A 15,962-nucleotide genomic window follows, 5' to 3' on the forward strand; every position below is an offset into this window, starting at 1 on the left:
AATGCGAAATGAAAATCGCAACGAGAGAATCGCAACGCGAAAATGAAAATCGCAACGCGAAATTAAATTCGCGTTGCGATTTTCATTTCGCATTGCGTTTCCCTCGTTGCGATTTTCATTTCGCATTGCGAAATTAGCGTTGCGATTTTCATTTCGCATTGCGATTCTCTCGTTGCGATTTTCATTTCGCATTGCGATAGTAATTTCCGCGTTGCGATGGATATTAAGATGATTGCCTATTAAGTGATAACAACTGGAACAGATCATAGCAATTTTCAAACTCAAGTTACTAATACATGCCTAACTGAAAATGTTAAAAGTTCACACATAAAATCTACATAATACAACGTTTGCATTTAAAAATCACCTAAGTTAACAGTCCCAAAAGGTGAAGCCAGTTGTGATTGGGATTTTAAAGATGATTGCGATTTTGATTGCCTTTTTCTTGACACCATATGAGCTTTGGATTTTGATGATGATCCATATTTTGGTAGAGGAAAAGATGATTGTGATGGCACTGGTGATCCACATGTCAACCTTGTATGACCACTTTCCTTGCACCGACTACATGTCGATCTCTTCTTCTCTTCACCCTTAGACGGTATACGATCGTGACTTTTGGTCGGCCAGGTAGCCTTCTGTCCATGGCTGGTGGCAAAACTATTTGTAAGTCATCTGGTATGTCCCACTCAGAAGGATGTGAAATAGGGTAGACAATCTCGGCATAAGTCTGTCGATATACTTCTGTAGTGTCGCAATCCATAGCGTATGTGCTTGAATCATCTTGGTTTAGATGAAGAGCAACTTTTATAACATGGCCACATGGATAACCAGATGTTTGCCATTTCATACAACTACACGTCCTTGCATTTAGATCGACAAGCCCATTTAAGTTATTATCCAGTACTTCAAACAAAGTGTTTGAATATGGTTCAACTCTCCATGACGTTGACTTCACAACACGTTTCGTTATCTTTTTTTCAGTCCATGGTGTAACACGATGTTCCAATGTTCCTGTAAATTTAAATAAATAATACTTAGTAAAATATATGATAAGTTACGAATTCAAAGAAATAATACCTGCATGGTTTCTTTTCTTGTAGTACCACTGTTGAATAGAGGCTCGGAAAAACTCCATTAACATAGTAATGGGTAATTTCCGGGAATGACGACTTAGAGCGTTAATTGATTCTGCACTATTAGACGTCATGAAACCATATCTTGCTCCAAGTTGATGTACTCTTGACCATCTTTCAAACCCGACATCTTCTAGTGTTTGAGCACACTGAGGCAAACCACGTCTTAAACAGTTTATATGTTTATTGAAATCCACTTCCCGATAAGCCTTTACAGCCTTCCAGTATGTCCATTTGTGCTTTTTTATACCAGCATACCTTGATTTTAGATTTCTATACAAATGAACACCACAAAGTCCATGAAAAGCATCTGGGAAACACCTTCTAACAGCGTTGTCAATTGAGTTTGCCCTATCGGATATGATTGTCAGATTGCTAATAGGACCTATGTAATCCCTAAGATGCCCCATAAACCATGTCCATGAATCAGAGGTTTCAGATTTGCCAACCCCGTAAGCTATTGGCAATATCCCATTGTTAGCATCCATGGCTACTGCTAATAAGTTTACTCCAAGGTATCGACCTTTCAAATGTGCTCCGTCAACTATAATAACTGGGCGCATGCAAGTAATAAACGAACGAATCTACAAAATAATATACACAAGAAATATAATCATTTAAATGTGAAATGCATGTAACTAACAGAAATGAGTCAACAGAATTATATTGATTTACTAACCGCAGCACCAATGGCGATAAACAGCAACTCAAAGCGTCCATCTCTATCTGTTTTGATATGAGTTACCGACCCAGGATTTTTCAGCTTTAAATTGTGACAATAAGCCGGTAGTTGGGCAAACGATGCTTCTGGCGACCCCCTCAACAATTCCAAGGCATAACATTTGGCTCTCCAAGCTTGAGAATATGATATACTAATCTTGAACCGAGCATTCATGTCAGTCATAATTTCATGTCCCCGATATACCCTGCCATTCAAAAACATTAACTCAGCCAGAAAATCACCCAACACCTTTTTGTTTGCCTGTCTATGGTGAGGAAAAACTTGGGTTCTTGAACATGTATGTTTATCAATAAAAGTCCTAACTTGAAACATTGCGCAATCTTTTATCCTCTTTGCAATCATACGCCACGTACAGTTTTTGTCAATTGTACACCTTGTTTCGAAACGATCTTTGCTTGATTTGATAACTTTTAGTTGATAGCCATCTTCCACACATTTCGTATACAAAGCTATCTTCAAGTCTTCCTTTGTATCAAAACAATCATCTTTCTTGATACGAATAACTTTTGTGTAACAATCAACTGCTTTCTTTGCCAACTCTTCTTCCGGTAACTGAAGTAATTCTGGCATATTCCAGTTATACTCCCGTGGCATTTTCTTTTCTTCGGGGACTTTTTCTTCTTCTTTTTCTTCTTCAGGATTATATGAATTACAGAATGGATGTTCAACATGTTCATTCACAATCGTAACTTCCTCCTCATTATCATCAACAACATCTTCCTCGGCAACGGGTGTTTCATCATCAAAATTCGGGTATTGACCAATATCAAAATCATTACATGCAGGGTCTGTTTCTTCTTCTGAAACATCATCAAAATCCGTGTATTGACCAATATCAAAGTCCGGGTATTGACCAAGATCAAATTTCGAATACTGACTAGTACTCACAATTTTTTCTCTTGGCTCATCATCGTCTAATTGGTCAATACGAAAACTGGAATTTGGTGCTGAAAGTTGATTTGGATTTGGATTAGAGAAAGGCTGTGGGTTTTGAGACCCACTTAGTTGATTACTACCCGCTACTGACCCAACAATACTACTTCTAGGTTCAACAACATACAATGTAACATCATCACTTGAAACATTAATGTAAGCAATGAATCGTTCAACATCTTCATTGTCGGTTAACAAATAAACTTTACCATTTCTCTGATAAGATAGCCTAAATCCACTTAGGGGCTCTAAATTTAATTTCTTTGAAACACGTAACATTAGGGTTTCATAAGTTAACTTCTTTAATGACAGTTTTAGTTGAAGATTCATGGGTAAAGGCATATATTGTAAAACACCATGAACATTCTCCCATGACCCTCCAAAACACAAATCTATCCAAACATGATCAACATTAGATGATTTCATGGTTGTAACTAAACAAACGAGATGCGAAACTAAGATATGTTGCCGGATGGGGAAGGATGTCGTTGGATATTGGAACGGATGTCGCCGGAGAGAGTGATAGATGGAGATGGAATGAGTTGCGATTTAGGGATTTAGGTTATGAGTTGTTACTGCTGTGTATATATATACCAAAAAAATTTGGCTTGCGAAACTAAAACCTGTTGCGAACTTTGAAACTCGCATTGCGATTCTGTATTATCTCGTTGCGAAAGGCAATCATTTGACCATCGCAATGCGAAATGCAAATCGCAACGATAGAATCGCAATGCGAAATGAAAAAGGCAACGAGGATTAACATGCATAAACTTTTAACGATTATTATTGAATTCTAGGTACTTAACCAAACATTTTCAAACCAAAAAGAGTATATATGTTAACAAAACTTGCATTATGTGTATTTTATGTGTGCACTTTTAACATTTTCAGTTAGGCATGTATTAGTAACTTGAGTTTGAACATTGCTATGATCTGTTCAGTTGTCATCACTTATTAGACATTCATTTGACTATCGCAACGCGAAAATGGCTATCGCAACGCGAAAATGGTTATCGCAACGAGAAAATCGCAATGCGAAATGAAAATCGCATTGCGATTTTCTCGTTGCGATTTTCATTTCGCATTGCGATTTTCATTTCGCATTGCGATTTTCTCGTTGCGATAGTCTGTTTTGCCTTCAACATAAAGCAGATTGAAAATCAACAAATCAACTATTACATTTCAACACAAATTATGTATACATCAATTAAACAAATCAACATTTACAAATCATCTTTTACAAATCAATTAAACAAGCAAAAAAAATAATAATTCTTATTTCTTCATCAATTATTGAATCAATGAATCAACAACTTTGTGACCCCGTACATCCATTTCACGCAACTCACTTAAGGATTAACCTGCAGAAACCAAACATTTGCTCAAACAAGACTTCCTACACATCTAAAACCTACAAACAGCAAATTATTGAATTCTAGGTACTTAACCAAACATTTTCAAACCAAAAGGAGTATATATGTTAACAAAACTTGCATTTGACTTACCAATTAACAATGGACACTTTCATAACGCGGATGCAGGTAGGCAGCGTCTCGAATATATTGCTCTAGCCATATAATGCCGAAACCACAAGCCTACTGCAGCTCTATCTCTATCGGTGGGAGGTAAAAACTCTGTGCTTCCCGTCGTCAAACGCGCCAAGCAAAGGCATACGAGAGGACCACAATCCCCTCTGGCTCCCGGCGATTGCTGTGGCGCGGTCTCGTCTCTGACAACTGTGACATTGAACTTCTTTGGCTTCTTGTGTCCAGAATGACTCCAATACTTAATCCCATCCAAGAATTTAGCCAAATGAGAGCTCCATCCCTTGAAAATATCTCTCAAATCAGACAGTGATATGTAATTGATCATGCTGTCATACACTATTATCTTCAGGGATGGGAGCTGAAGTTGAACGAGAAGCCAGTGACGACGTTCCAAAACAGGGATAAACACCTGCGATCATAAGTAATAATTCATTTATTTGCGCACTTATTTATGAACACCTTTAAAAAATTTAAAAAATAAACACTAACCTTATCGACCTCCCACCATACAGGATAAGGTTTAGCTTGTCCATTGCCCAACAAAAATGATTCATCTCGTTGATTCTTCAAGTGAACTGCGTGAAAAGCCGTCGGCATTATTGTATATAGCGAATTTTTTTTATTTTTCCTAAGATTCCTTATTATTAGTAGACGTGACACCCACGCATCGATATGCTGTTTTACAAAAAAATACATATATTAGTGAATTACATTAATTTTTAAACAAATTAATCAAAATCATATATAATACAAATATAAGACTTACATCCCCAACCAAATAGCCACTGTCTTCAACCCCTAATAGCACACCCCACCAAGACCGATCAAGCAACAAAAACATTTCATCGTTGAGTTTGCTGATGTCAGTGTAACACCCTTGGCTCCGCTTATGTAGATAAAAATCAACTGCGGTCTTAGCCCAAAGGGTATTATCCACAATTGTTTCCGGTAGTTGTCTCCTCTCCACTTCAGATACCGGAAGGGTACTAGCCGGTAACTCATACGAGAGCCAACTCTCATCCATCATGTCCGGAACCGGTGGGGGTTTCTCAATACTTCGATATATTACCCCATGTGAATCGGGCTCTGGAATGGTGGGAGTGACCTCTTCAACGATGACAGTGGCCTCTTGAACGGTGGGGGGGGGGAATCTTGAGGGAGAATAGGGGCCTCTTGAACGATTGGAGGGGACTCTTGAGGGATGATCGGTGAGTCGGGCTTCTTCTTGCGAAGTCTTCGCACCATTGGGGTGAACGGAGACGTAATAGCACGTCCACTCCGTCTGATGCGTGAACTCCGTCGTGCAAGGAAAACCCGACGTAAAGCATCCACCTTATCGGGCCGCTAAAAAAAATTAATACATAAATCAGTAAATAAACAGACATGATATTAAACAAAGACAAATATGTTTCAAACTAGCATTGTATTCACCCAAATTATTATTCTATCATAGTTCACAAAATGCTCAGATAACATTCCAGAAGTAAGCACTTATATAAACATTTAAAAGGACAACATATATAAACATTCCAGAAGAAGAATAGTTTACTTTCGCAACACGAAACTTAAAATCGCAACGCGAAATGACTATCGCAATGCGGAAATGGCTATCGCAACGCGAAATGAAAATCGCAATGCGATTTGTGTTTCGCGTTGCGATTTTGTCGTTGCGATTTCATTTCGCGTTGCGATTTTGTCGTTGCGATTTTCATTTCGCATTGCGATAGCCATTTCCGCGTTGCGATAGTCATTTTCGTGTTGCGAAAGTAAACTATTCTTCTTCTGCAAATTGAAACTTGAATGGATTGCATTACTTCAACCAAAAGACAAAAACAAAACCAAAAACAAATACTAACAAAACAGTTTAGCAGTATTGGCAGCAACCGAATGAATTACGAGTATGAAAAATCTTAAACTTACCTCGTTGCGTAGAGTATGAACCTCATTCTGCAACGATACTACCATCTCACGTAGAGCGGCTACCTCACCGCGTAATGTAAACACCTCAACACGCCATGCACCATCGTCTTTGCGTAAAGTACCGACCTCCTCACGCAAGGCATTGACCTCATCACGTAACTCCCCTAACTCATCCCGTTGAGGTGGAGGTGGAGAACAGGGAGATAAACGTCGTGGCATCTTTGCCGGTCGCCTATCTTGCGGTGATGGTGGAGAAGAGGCTCGATGATGTGACATAATAGGTGATGGCTGTCGTTGTGGAGGTGTATAGCCGGGTCGATCAGATGATGGCTCTGGGTGAGGTGATAGCTCTGGGCGAGGTGATGGCTCCCGAAGTGGAGGCTGCTCATCAACCGTTCCATCAAAAAAACGCTTACTAGCTTGCCACCAATCAGTGGCAAGCTCAGCTTCCGTGGGTGTCAGCCTCTGTAGATGAGTGTTGGCCTCCTAACAATATAAAAGCTCAAACAAAGTTAAACGTGTACTAGTAATAACTTGTTTATAAACATATGGTAGTATTTATGTTAACTTACATTATTTATTGTCGTATACAGTAGTAAATCTTCCCATTGCAAGGTCCGTTTCCTCTTTCAGGAAATAGCCCTGGGAATATCATTTGAAGTTTTTATTGCATATGTCTTCATGGCGGGAAAGGCCTCAAATATCCAAATCTACAAACAATATAATAACAAACATTAGTAATTGTTAAATAATTACTTATAATTTTGGAAACATCATATAAAAATTCTTACCTTAAAGGCCCAAATAAAGTCTGTCAAAGTGTATTTGGAACCATCGCCATGCAAACTTTTTCGATCATCCAAGGCAGAAGATAACTTATTCCATGTAGCTTTCCATAAATACGAGCCCCACGGAAATAGGTTCCACGCATTTAGGTCTTCTACCAATTTGATTAGATCATTTGGAATAGGTTGTCTGGCCTCTCTGCCTAAAAAGCCGGCATGCAAAAGAATTAGAAGGCATACTCGGACAACGTCGACGTCATCCATCCGAGTAAAACCATCTTTATTATTCAAAAATCTTGTCAGGTCTTCTACGTGTAGACTCGGCCTCTCCAGCTCAGGAAAAACCCGGGATAGCCATGATGGGCGGGTAATGTGTCTAGTGTACCGACCTACATCATCGTGTTCGAAGCGTAGACCGGTGATTAAGCAAAACTCCTCCCGCCCAAAACACGTATACGCCGGTGGAAAATCAAACCATATCTCTTCATCACGACGTTGTATAGTCTCTGGTAGATCGCTAGTCATGGTTTGAAGAAACAGGTGTGTCAACATCGCATCTCCACCGGGATGTTGTACTTTCAGCCATGGCCCGAAGCATGTATCCTCAAACATTTTTCTTTGTGCAGGTGAAAGCTTCGACGCAATTGTTTTGGCCAGGCTGACTTTATTTCTCAAGGTCAATTGAGCCGAATAAAAGTTCTACAAAAACAATAAACATACTAAATTAGATATACCAAAAACTACACTGTGAAGATATACCAAAAACAATAATAAACATAAAATAGTAGTAGTTTATTCTTCAAACTTAAATATGCAACACTGTGAATTTCGTATTTGTCTTTGTTTTTTGGTTGAAGTAATGCAATTCATTCAAGTTTCAATTTGCAGAAGAAGAATAGTTTCTGAAAATGAAAATCGCAACACGAAAATGACTATCGCAACGCGAAACTAAAATCGCGTTGCGATTTGCATTTCGCGTTGCGATTATTGGTTGATTTAATAAGCAATCTAAGTGAAATGGTTAATCTATTATTGAAATTACCAGTAAACTTATCATCAATTTCAATATGAAAAACCTAATAATAATGCAAAAATTTCAAAAAGAAAATAATTAAAAAAACTAACCCTCGTTGGTTGATTTGGTTGATTTTCCATTTCTGATTGTGAGGGTGGCTCTGAGAGATGGAGATAGACGGATTTCGCCGGAGATGGGGACGGATTTCGTCGGAGATGGGTGAGAGAGTGAGAGATGGAGATGGGACTGAGTTGTGATTTTAGGTTTTAGGTTATGAGTTGCGATTACGGGATATACTGTGGACAGTTCAGTGTTCCAATATATTAATATTCATGTTTGGAATTTAAAAATAAAATACTTGGCCAGGATACTAATGGCGCTTTGAAAATCGCATTGCGATTATGTATTATCGCGTTGCGAAAGTAAGTATCTCGTTGCGATTTTTTATTATCGCATTGCGATAGTCAGTATCGCATTGCGATTTTCCCAATTCGCGTTGCGATTTACTTATTCGCATTGCGATTTTCCCAATTCGCGTTGCGATTTACTTATTCGCATTGCGAATTGGGAAAATCGCAACGATACTGTAGACCATCGCAACGCGATTTTCAACTATCGCATTGCGAAAATGCAACGCGAATTTGCGATAATGGAGATCGCGTTGCGAATTAGCGATCGCATTGCGATTTTGTTGGTCATTTTGGCAAATCCGGAAAATATTGGTTAAAATCATATATTATATAAGATTTTTGGTCACTGAGGTTATTTTCTCTTTAATTTATTACAGACAGCACCCAGGAACCTTCGAGCAACACGTCTTTCATATCATCACCCCTCATGCATACTGGCAATTTCCATAGCCTGCAAGAACAAACAATTATGAACAACGTCAAACAGCAAAATTTAAAAACAAAACATGTTTTCTTTTTTTACAGGATTAGGGTTTAACGAGCGATTTACTTGGATCGGATACAGTGATGAGACCGGAGTTAGTGAAGTGACATGCATGTTCCTGACCACCATTGTCTTGGTAATAAGAATTCATGACGACGGAGGCATGGTTGATGAGAGTTTCGGGATCGTAGCATGCTCCACCTGAGTGGAAGGACATATGTATGATTTTATGTTATATAGAAAGAGATTATCGATAGAAAATGTAAAGAAAATATTTAAATTATACGAGAACTTAAAATTTTTAAAGTTCCGATTGCAGTCCTCCTTCATTCATCCCTGCTGACCTGGCTGTATTTGGTTGCAGTTTAGTCCCCGGGTTCCAAGATAATTACAGGCTGAGTCTATGTTGGAAGCCAGTGCTGCATCGTCGGTGGATGGCTTTGCAACACAGCATGTTTTGCTCTGTTAACATGAAAAATTCGTGAGAAAATCTGGGATTTTTAGGGGGTTAAAAAGGGAAAACATTGATTTTTCACCTGCCCATTGGCCAACTTCAGCAAGATCCCTGCATAAATAAATTTCGGGGAAGCAATTTCGCCATTGCACTAACATATAGTTTACAATTCTTGAAGGGACCTAACCACAATTTTACCATTCATGGTTCAATATCAAACCCAAAAGCAAAAGGAAAAAGAAGAAAGGTAAGTACCAGAGTCAAATGACAACAGGAGCAGAAGATAGAAGAAAACTTGGGGATAGAGAGTTGATTTAGCCATTGTTTTCTGTGTAGGAATAAAGTAATTAATTAAAAATTTAAAGAAATATGACTGGGGTAAAAGGAAATGAACACGGTTCAGTATATATAGGGTGGATAATGATAACTCCAGACTGTATATTGCTGCTTCCTCGGGTATTTTTCTCATAGGTGAGATACTAAAACATTCCTGGCACTAGCAAAAATCTTCCAGAGTTTGGTAATGGTTTTAACGTATAAAAGAGTATTAAATGGACATTTTGACACATATCAACATTGTGGACTTTAAGCCTTTTGTAAATGGTTTATAAATTTATCGGTCTATTTTAAGTAATGATAGTTGAAAATATGTTTTCATCTTATAATTAATTTTAAGGTAGTTGCTGGTCATTGTCATTAGGTTAAAATTTTGAATTCATTGAGCAGTCTCAATGTAGAAAGAAGTGATAGTTAGGTGACCAAACTGAAGTTAAAGTGATAGTTGAGGATTAGATATGTACTTTACTCAAGAATTTAATGTGACATGTAACTTCCCATTCCAAATAAAACACTAAATGATTTATTGATAATGGACAGATTCTTTTGACATATTGATAGTGATATACACCATGGAACAAGATGTACCATAACTAGAAAACTTAAAAAGAAAAAAGAACAAGGAAAAAAATCCCATAGCTTTCACACTACCAAATTCCAATTGTTGCTTTCTATATACGGATGAGAACAGGAGAGAGCAAGCTGTTCTCAACAAGACATAAAGCTATCGTTGATACCACACACACCACCAAGGGAAAACTACTTTGTCAATAAATTAAGTTCGAAGCTTCATGCTTTGAAGTTGCTGATAAATATAAGAGGATTTTAAGTCATGGATTTGATCAGATCTATATCAATACGATAATCAAAGATAATTTTGGGTATTAAATTTTTATTCAAAATATGATAACCAATAGAGTTTAGTTAAATTCAGGATTTGTCTTTGATGGTTGGAAATCATCATATTCGACCACGAGTTTCTCAAATCTCACGTTGTTTAGATATGTGTTTTTAAATGTTTAAATATAGACTTTTAAACATATATTCATTATGTGATTTAAGATAAAGATTATACATGTGTGTTGCTATTGCTTGACTTGTGCTCATGTCAACATGAATCTTCAATATGTATAATTTGTGTTTCTTTTCTTTTTAGAAAAAACTCGCATATTTTTTTATATTTTTTACCTTTCTTCAATTTTTGTCGAATCTTCTCACAATGGTAACGTCACGTGTGCAAAGACACTTTTGATAAAAAGAATCTTCGAAGGCGTGCCGAAAGTGGAATGTCTACACCTATGTGACACGAAAGGATACCAATATGTCTTTGTCTATGTGACACAAAAGATATCAAACTAAGAAATAAATTGAAAAGAGTATTATGTTGGGTATTAATTTTTCCCAATAATATTTGGATTAATAAATCCTTGTTAAATTTCATCTTCCTTTTTCTAAAAGAATATTGGCCTTATTAAAAACCTCTTCTAAGACCTATAAGTGGAAAATAGTGTTCTAGGACCTTGTATTTCCAGAAGAAAAATCATTAGATACAATAGACGTAATAATCTCGGGACAAACTGAGTCAAAATACAAGGCATTTACGAAACGAAGAGTCCACTTAGTCAAAGTATATGCCATAATATTACAAGCTCTAGAAACAAAACCCACTTTGTAATTTAAATTAGCATTCAAAATCCTACGAGCTTCTCGAATATGATAATCCAACGTGGATAAATCCTTTTTCGATCGAGACATTTTGTTGATTACAAGCATTGAATCCGATTCAAATATTACATGCGTCCACTGATACTCGCTTACTAAAGAAAGTGTTGTATTCAGAGCATGAATCTCTGAAAAGTCCAGCTTCAACACAATCTGGCCATACCGTCAAGTACCTGGCCAACAGCATCTCGGGCCAATTTTTTATTGTATATTGTTAAATTCCATCTTGATTAGTAAACACCAATTTTAATTTATAATTTTATCCTATTTTGTATATTATAAAAATTAAATTATGGTTTATTATTTGATATTCATAACATGTGAATCTTATTTTACATAATTTATTTATTTTAATCTTAAACTTTAAAATTTTAATATTAGACCCTAAAATCTTAAACCATAAAAATGTAAACACTAAACCTTAAATGAGACAGGTTTCAAATAGTTAGACTATATAAAATAAAGTATAGTTTTTTTAATTGAGTATCGAATTTGCTTTATTAAAACATTAAAGTTTATTATGATTTCTCAAAACCAAATAAGATTGTTAATGATAATTAACTTTTAATTTTTTGTCAGATATAAATAAATATCAACTAAATAAATGCATGTCCACCGTGGATACGATGTCGTTTGATAAATCTCCCAACACTTTCTAAGGTATCATGTGACCCGTTCGTTGGCATCAAGTGAAAGAAGAAAGGAAAAGGTTATTATGTTAAGGCTATCTATATCTGAGTTTCTATTGGTTCATAACATTATGGGACATTCGATTTCGAATGTCAACTCGTCACCTTCAACACCACGTATCAGCATCGGATACTTTTGGATGTAATGATCGTTTAAAAAATCTCCAGCAATCTGTAGTGTTGTTTGTCAACCAATGAGATGATGCCACTTGTGATCGTTTCGGATAACCCACCATATCTGCTTGCGAGTTGGAACACAGCTGTTTCGTTGCATGGGTCTAGAATTCTTGTACTAGGAAGATGTAATAACATTAAGAATCTCAGACGTGTAACAATGGTGGACTGTTAAATGGAATTTGTGGTTTCCATGGTGCCAAGTGGACATGCAAGAACAGCACCAGAGATCTTGAAGCTCCAATGAGATGAAAGATAGAGATCACAACGAAGATAAGGAACCTTACTCGGAGCTCTCTATATAAACCTCAGTTTATTTTCCCGTTTCAATCACTACCAAACTCCCACCGCCGGAAAATCAATCTCCTTCACAATGTCCACCGCAGCAATGGCTCTTTCTTCCCCTTCATTCGCCGGCAAGGCGGTGAAGTTCTCCCCTTCCACCCCAGACATCCAGGGAGGTGGCCGTGTTTCCATGAGGAAAACCGCTAAGCCTGCCCCGTCCGGTAGCCCATGGTACGGTCCGGACAGAGTTTTGTACTTGGGCCCACTATCCGGTGAGCCACCATCTTACTTGACTGGAGAATTTCCCGGAGACTATGGTTGGGACACCGCCGGACTCTCAGCTGATCCAGAAACCTTTGCCAAGAACCGTGAGCTCGAAGTCATCCACTGCCGATGGGCCATGTTGGGTGCTCTCGGGTGCGTTTTCCCCGAGCTCTTGGCTCGCAACGGAGTCAAGTTCGGCGAAGCGGTCTGGTTCAAGGCCGGTTCACAAATCTTCAGCGAAGGTGGGCTTGATTACTTGGGTAACCCGAGCTTGATCCACGCTCAAAGCATACTGGCCATCTGGGCTTGCCAAGTTATCTTGATGGGTGCCGTCGAGGGCTACCGTATTGCCGGTGGACCACTCGGTGAGATGACCGACCCGTTGTACCCGGGAGGTAGCTTTGACCCGTTGGGTCTTGCTGATGACCCAGAAGCATTCGCTGAGCTTAAGGTTAAGGAGATCAAGAACGGTCGGTTGGCTATGTTCTCGATGTTCGGATTCTTCGTTCAGGCCATCGTGACCGGAAAGGGTCCGTTGGAGAACTTGGCCGACCACCTTGCTGACCCGGTTAACAACAATGCCTGGGCCTACGCCACCAACTTTGTACCCGGAAAGTGAACTCAAAGAGAGTGAAATGGATTTGTATTTTTACTATAATTTTTCTTTGTTGGTGATGTAAATTTGTTGCAAATCAATGGAAGCATAATGTGAATTTTGTGTGCCATTTTATTTTGTATTGCGTTGATAAAACTGTTGGAATTTTTCCCACCAAAGAAAAGATGAAGTTAAACGCATAAAAGTTTTTACATATAGGAAAAATAGAGTAAGCCCTTTTTCTTGTAAATTTTGCTTGCAGGTGACTGCGATTAGATGGTCATCCATTTTTTTTATGTTGAGAGCATTACATGTGTAAAAAAGTTCTCTTTAAGTGGTCTGTTGCTTTACAAGTTACAGATTGCAGAACAGTTCTTTGTCCAATGGCCACAACTGCAGAGAAAATACCCTCGAGTGAATCGAGACTGCTGCTGATGGGTACTCCTTCGTGCTTAACCTTATAGGTTTTCGTTTCTTCTTTTTCAGACTTAAATGTTGTATTTCTTTTCACTTCCCCTAATCAGTATTTAGTATTCCCTGGTTGGGTTTTGTTGGATTCATCACTGCAACATGATCTAACAAAGACCATAGTATTTGGCCAAAAAGGAAGCGATAGAATGTAATATGATTGTATTGAATTTTTGATACACGAGGCCATTAATAGTAGATGTTTGTAACATGCGATGTTCCTCGAGTTTAGTAGTATGAGGAAAGTGTGAGTAAAACTTGATCAATTTATAAAAAGGGATGGCTATTTAACTTGAAATCGATGGGTTTCGATCCGATATGATATGGTTGGATTTTTTTAAAGAATTTCGGGTTCGGGTTGATGTTTTTAAGGAATTGAGATTGGTCGGGTGAAAATACTCTGACTCAAGGATAAAAATGTGGTTTTTTAAAAAAAAAAAATTAATTAAGTCCTTATTTCATAACATGTCGTGTCGAATTTATACTTTAAAATGTCGGGTTGGGTCTGAATTGGATGGAAAATATATATTTTTTGGGTTGGGTCAAGTTGAGTGAAATGTATATAATTTTTAGGTCGGATCGAGGTCGACTGGAGGATACATATATTTCGAGTTGGGTCGAGTTGACAAAAAATTAATCCAACCCGACTCGTCGCCATCCCTATTTATAAAGGTTAAGCTTTTTATTTGTTTTGATGTTAAAAATTAATTTGATTTCATTCGTAATTTTATAAATTCAACTTAATTTAAAAAAATCAAATAAAGTTTGATTAACTCAAATCTCAAAATAAAATAAAATATGAGTTATAAAATAAAATTCGTCAATTTGATTAACTTAATTTTTTATTTATCTCGACTCAGTTAAATATTCACTCCTAATATAATCTTTTAATAGTGTAGGATGGTTATAAGATAATATATTTTTAAAATCTTTCTTAACGACCGACAAAGCACACATTAAAAAAATTTGAACCGCTCAAACTTAATATATAGTATAACTATTATCCATTCAATAAATGTACCTTTTTCATAAGTCATTTTGTTAATCAATGGTAAATAATGTCATCATGGCATGGATAAGTCATAGTTTTTGTGTTAACCTCCAAAATTCAAGGTTTAAATTATGATAACGATATTCTCTTGTATTCATAATCGTTCCAAGAGGATATCTTGGAGTTTTAGGTGGCGTTTGGTTGGTATGAATATCTTGGAATTAGGTGGAATTGGAATATAATTCCACCACTTTCTCATGTTTGGTTTAAGTTTTCCGAGGGAATTAGAATTCCTCATGGCAACTTTCCATTAAATGAGGGAATGTGAATTACATTCATTATATGATATAATTCAATTCCCTTGTTGGAGGGAATTGAAATTTGACCATACTACCCTCATCAATCTTTTTGGTAACTTATTCATATATTGAATAAAAATATATTTTATTATTTCGGGTCGGTTCGGTTCGGATTTCTAATTCATATATTCGGGTCGAGTCGGGTGAAACTTTATTTTGGTCGGGTCGGGTCGTTTTTTTAAGTGTGATATTCGGGTCGGGTCGAGTTCAAGTTTAGGGTGAAAAATACCCGACCCGAACATATATATAATTTTACCTTATATATTTAGGAATAATTACAATAATACTCCTCTATATATAGTTTTTTTCAATTAAGTCATTGTTTTATTGAATAAAAATAATTTTTTTTATTATTTCGGGTCAGGTCAGATTTCTAATTCATATATTCGGGTCGGGTGAAACTTTATTTTGGTCTGGTCGGGTCGGTTTTTTTTAAGTGTGATATTCGGGTTGGGTCGGGTTCGGGTTTAGGGTGAAAAATACCCAACCCGATCCGACCCAAAAAATATATAATTTTACCTTATATATTTAGGAATAATTATAATAATATCCCTCTATATATATATTTTTCCCAATTAAGTCACTATTTTTATTGAATAAAAATAATTTTTTTTATTATTTCGGGTCGGGTCGGGTTTCTTATTCATATATTC

The 15,962-nt window shown here is 37.0% G+C and overlaps 2 protein-coding genes across 2 annotated transcripts; one reads left to right on the top strand and one right to left on the bottom strand.

Annotated features, from left to right (window-relative positions):
• Positions 1 to 8,863: 8,863 nt before the first annotated feature.
• On the bottom strand, positions 8,864 to 9,748 carry LOC120170834 (major pollen allergen Ole e 10-like). Its single transcript, XM_039178691.1, has 5 exons — positions 9,682 to 9,748; positions 9,509 to 9,537; positions 9,317 to 9,434; positions 9,039 to 9,173; positions 8,864 to 8,939 (listed from the first exon to the last, which is right to left on the bottom strand). The coding sequence occupies exons 1-5, from the start codon at positions 9,746 to 9,748 to the stop codon at positions 8,914 to 8,916; spliced, it is 375 nt and encodes a 124-aa protein (XP_039034622.1). The 3' UTR covers positions 8,864 to 8,913.
• A 2,955-nt stretch (positions 9,749 to 12,703) lies between these two features.
• Positions 12,704 to 13,548, top strand: LOC120170865 (chlorophyll a-b binding protein of LHCII type 1-like). Its single transcript, XM_039178713.1, has one exon. The coding sequence runs from the start codon at positions 12,721 to 12,723 to the stop codon at positions 13,513 to 13,515; it is 795 nt and encodes a 264-aa protein (XP_039034644.1). The 5' UTR covers positions 12,704 to 12,720; the 3' UTR covers positions 13,516 to 13,548.
• The last annotated feature ends 2,414 nt before the right edge of the window (positions 13,549 to 15,962 follow it).

The sequence above is a fragment of the Hibiscus syriacus genome, unplaced genomic scaffold (genome assembly GCF_006381635.1).
Source record: "Hibiscus syriacus cultivar Baekdansim isolate YM2019G1 unplaced genomic scaffold, ASM638163v2 tig00111794_pilon, whole genome shotgun sequence".
Lineage (NCBI taxonomy): Eukaryota > Viridiplantae > Streptophyta > Magnoliopsida > Malvales > Malvaceae > Hibiscus > Hibiscus syriacus.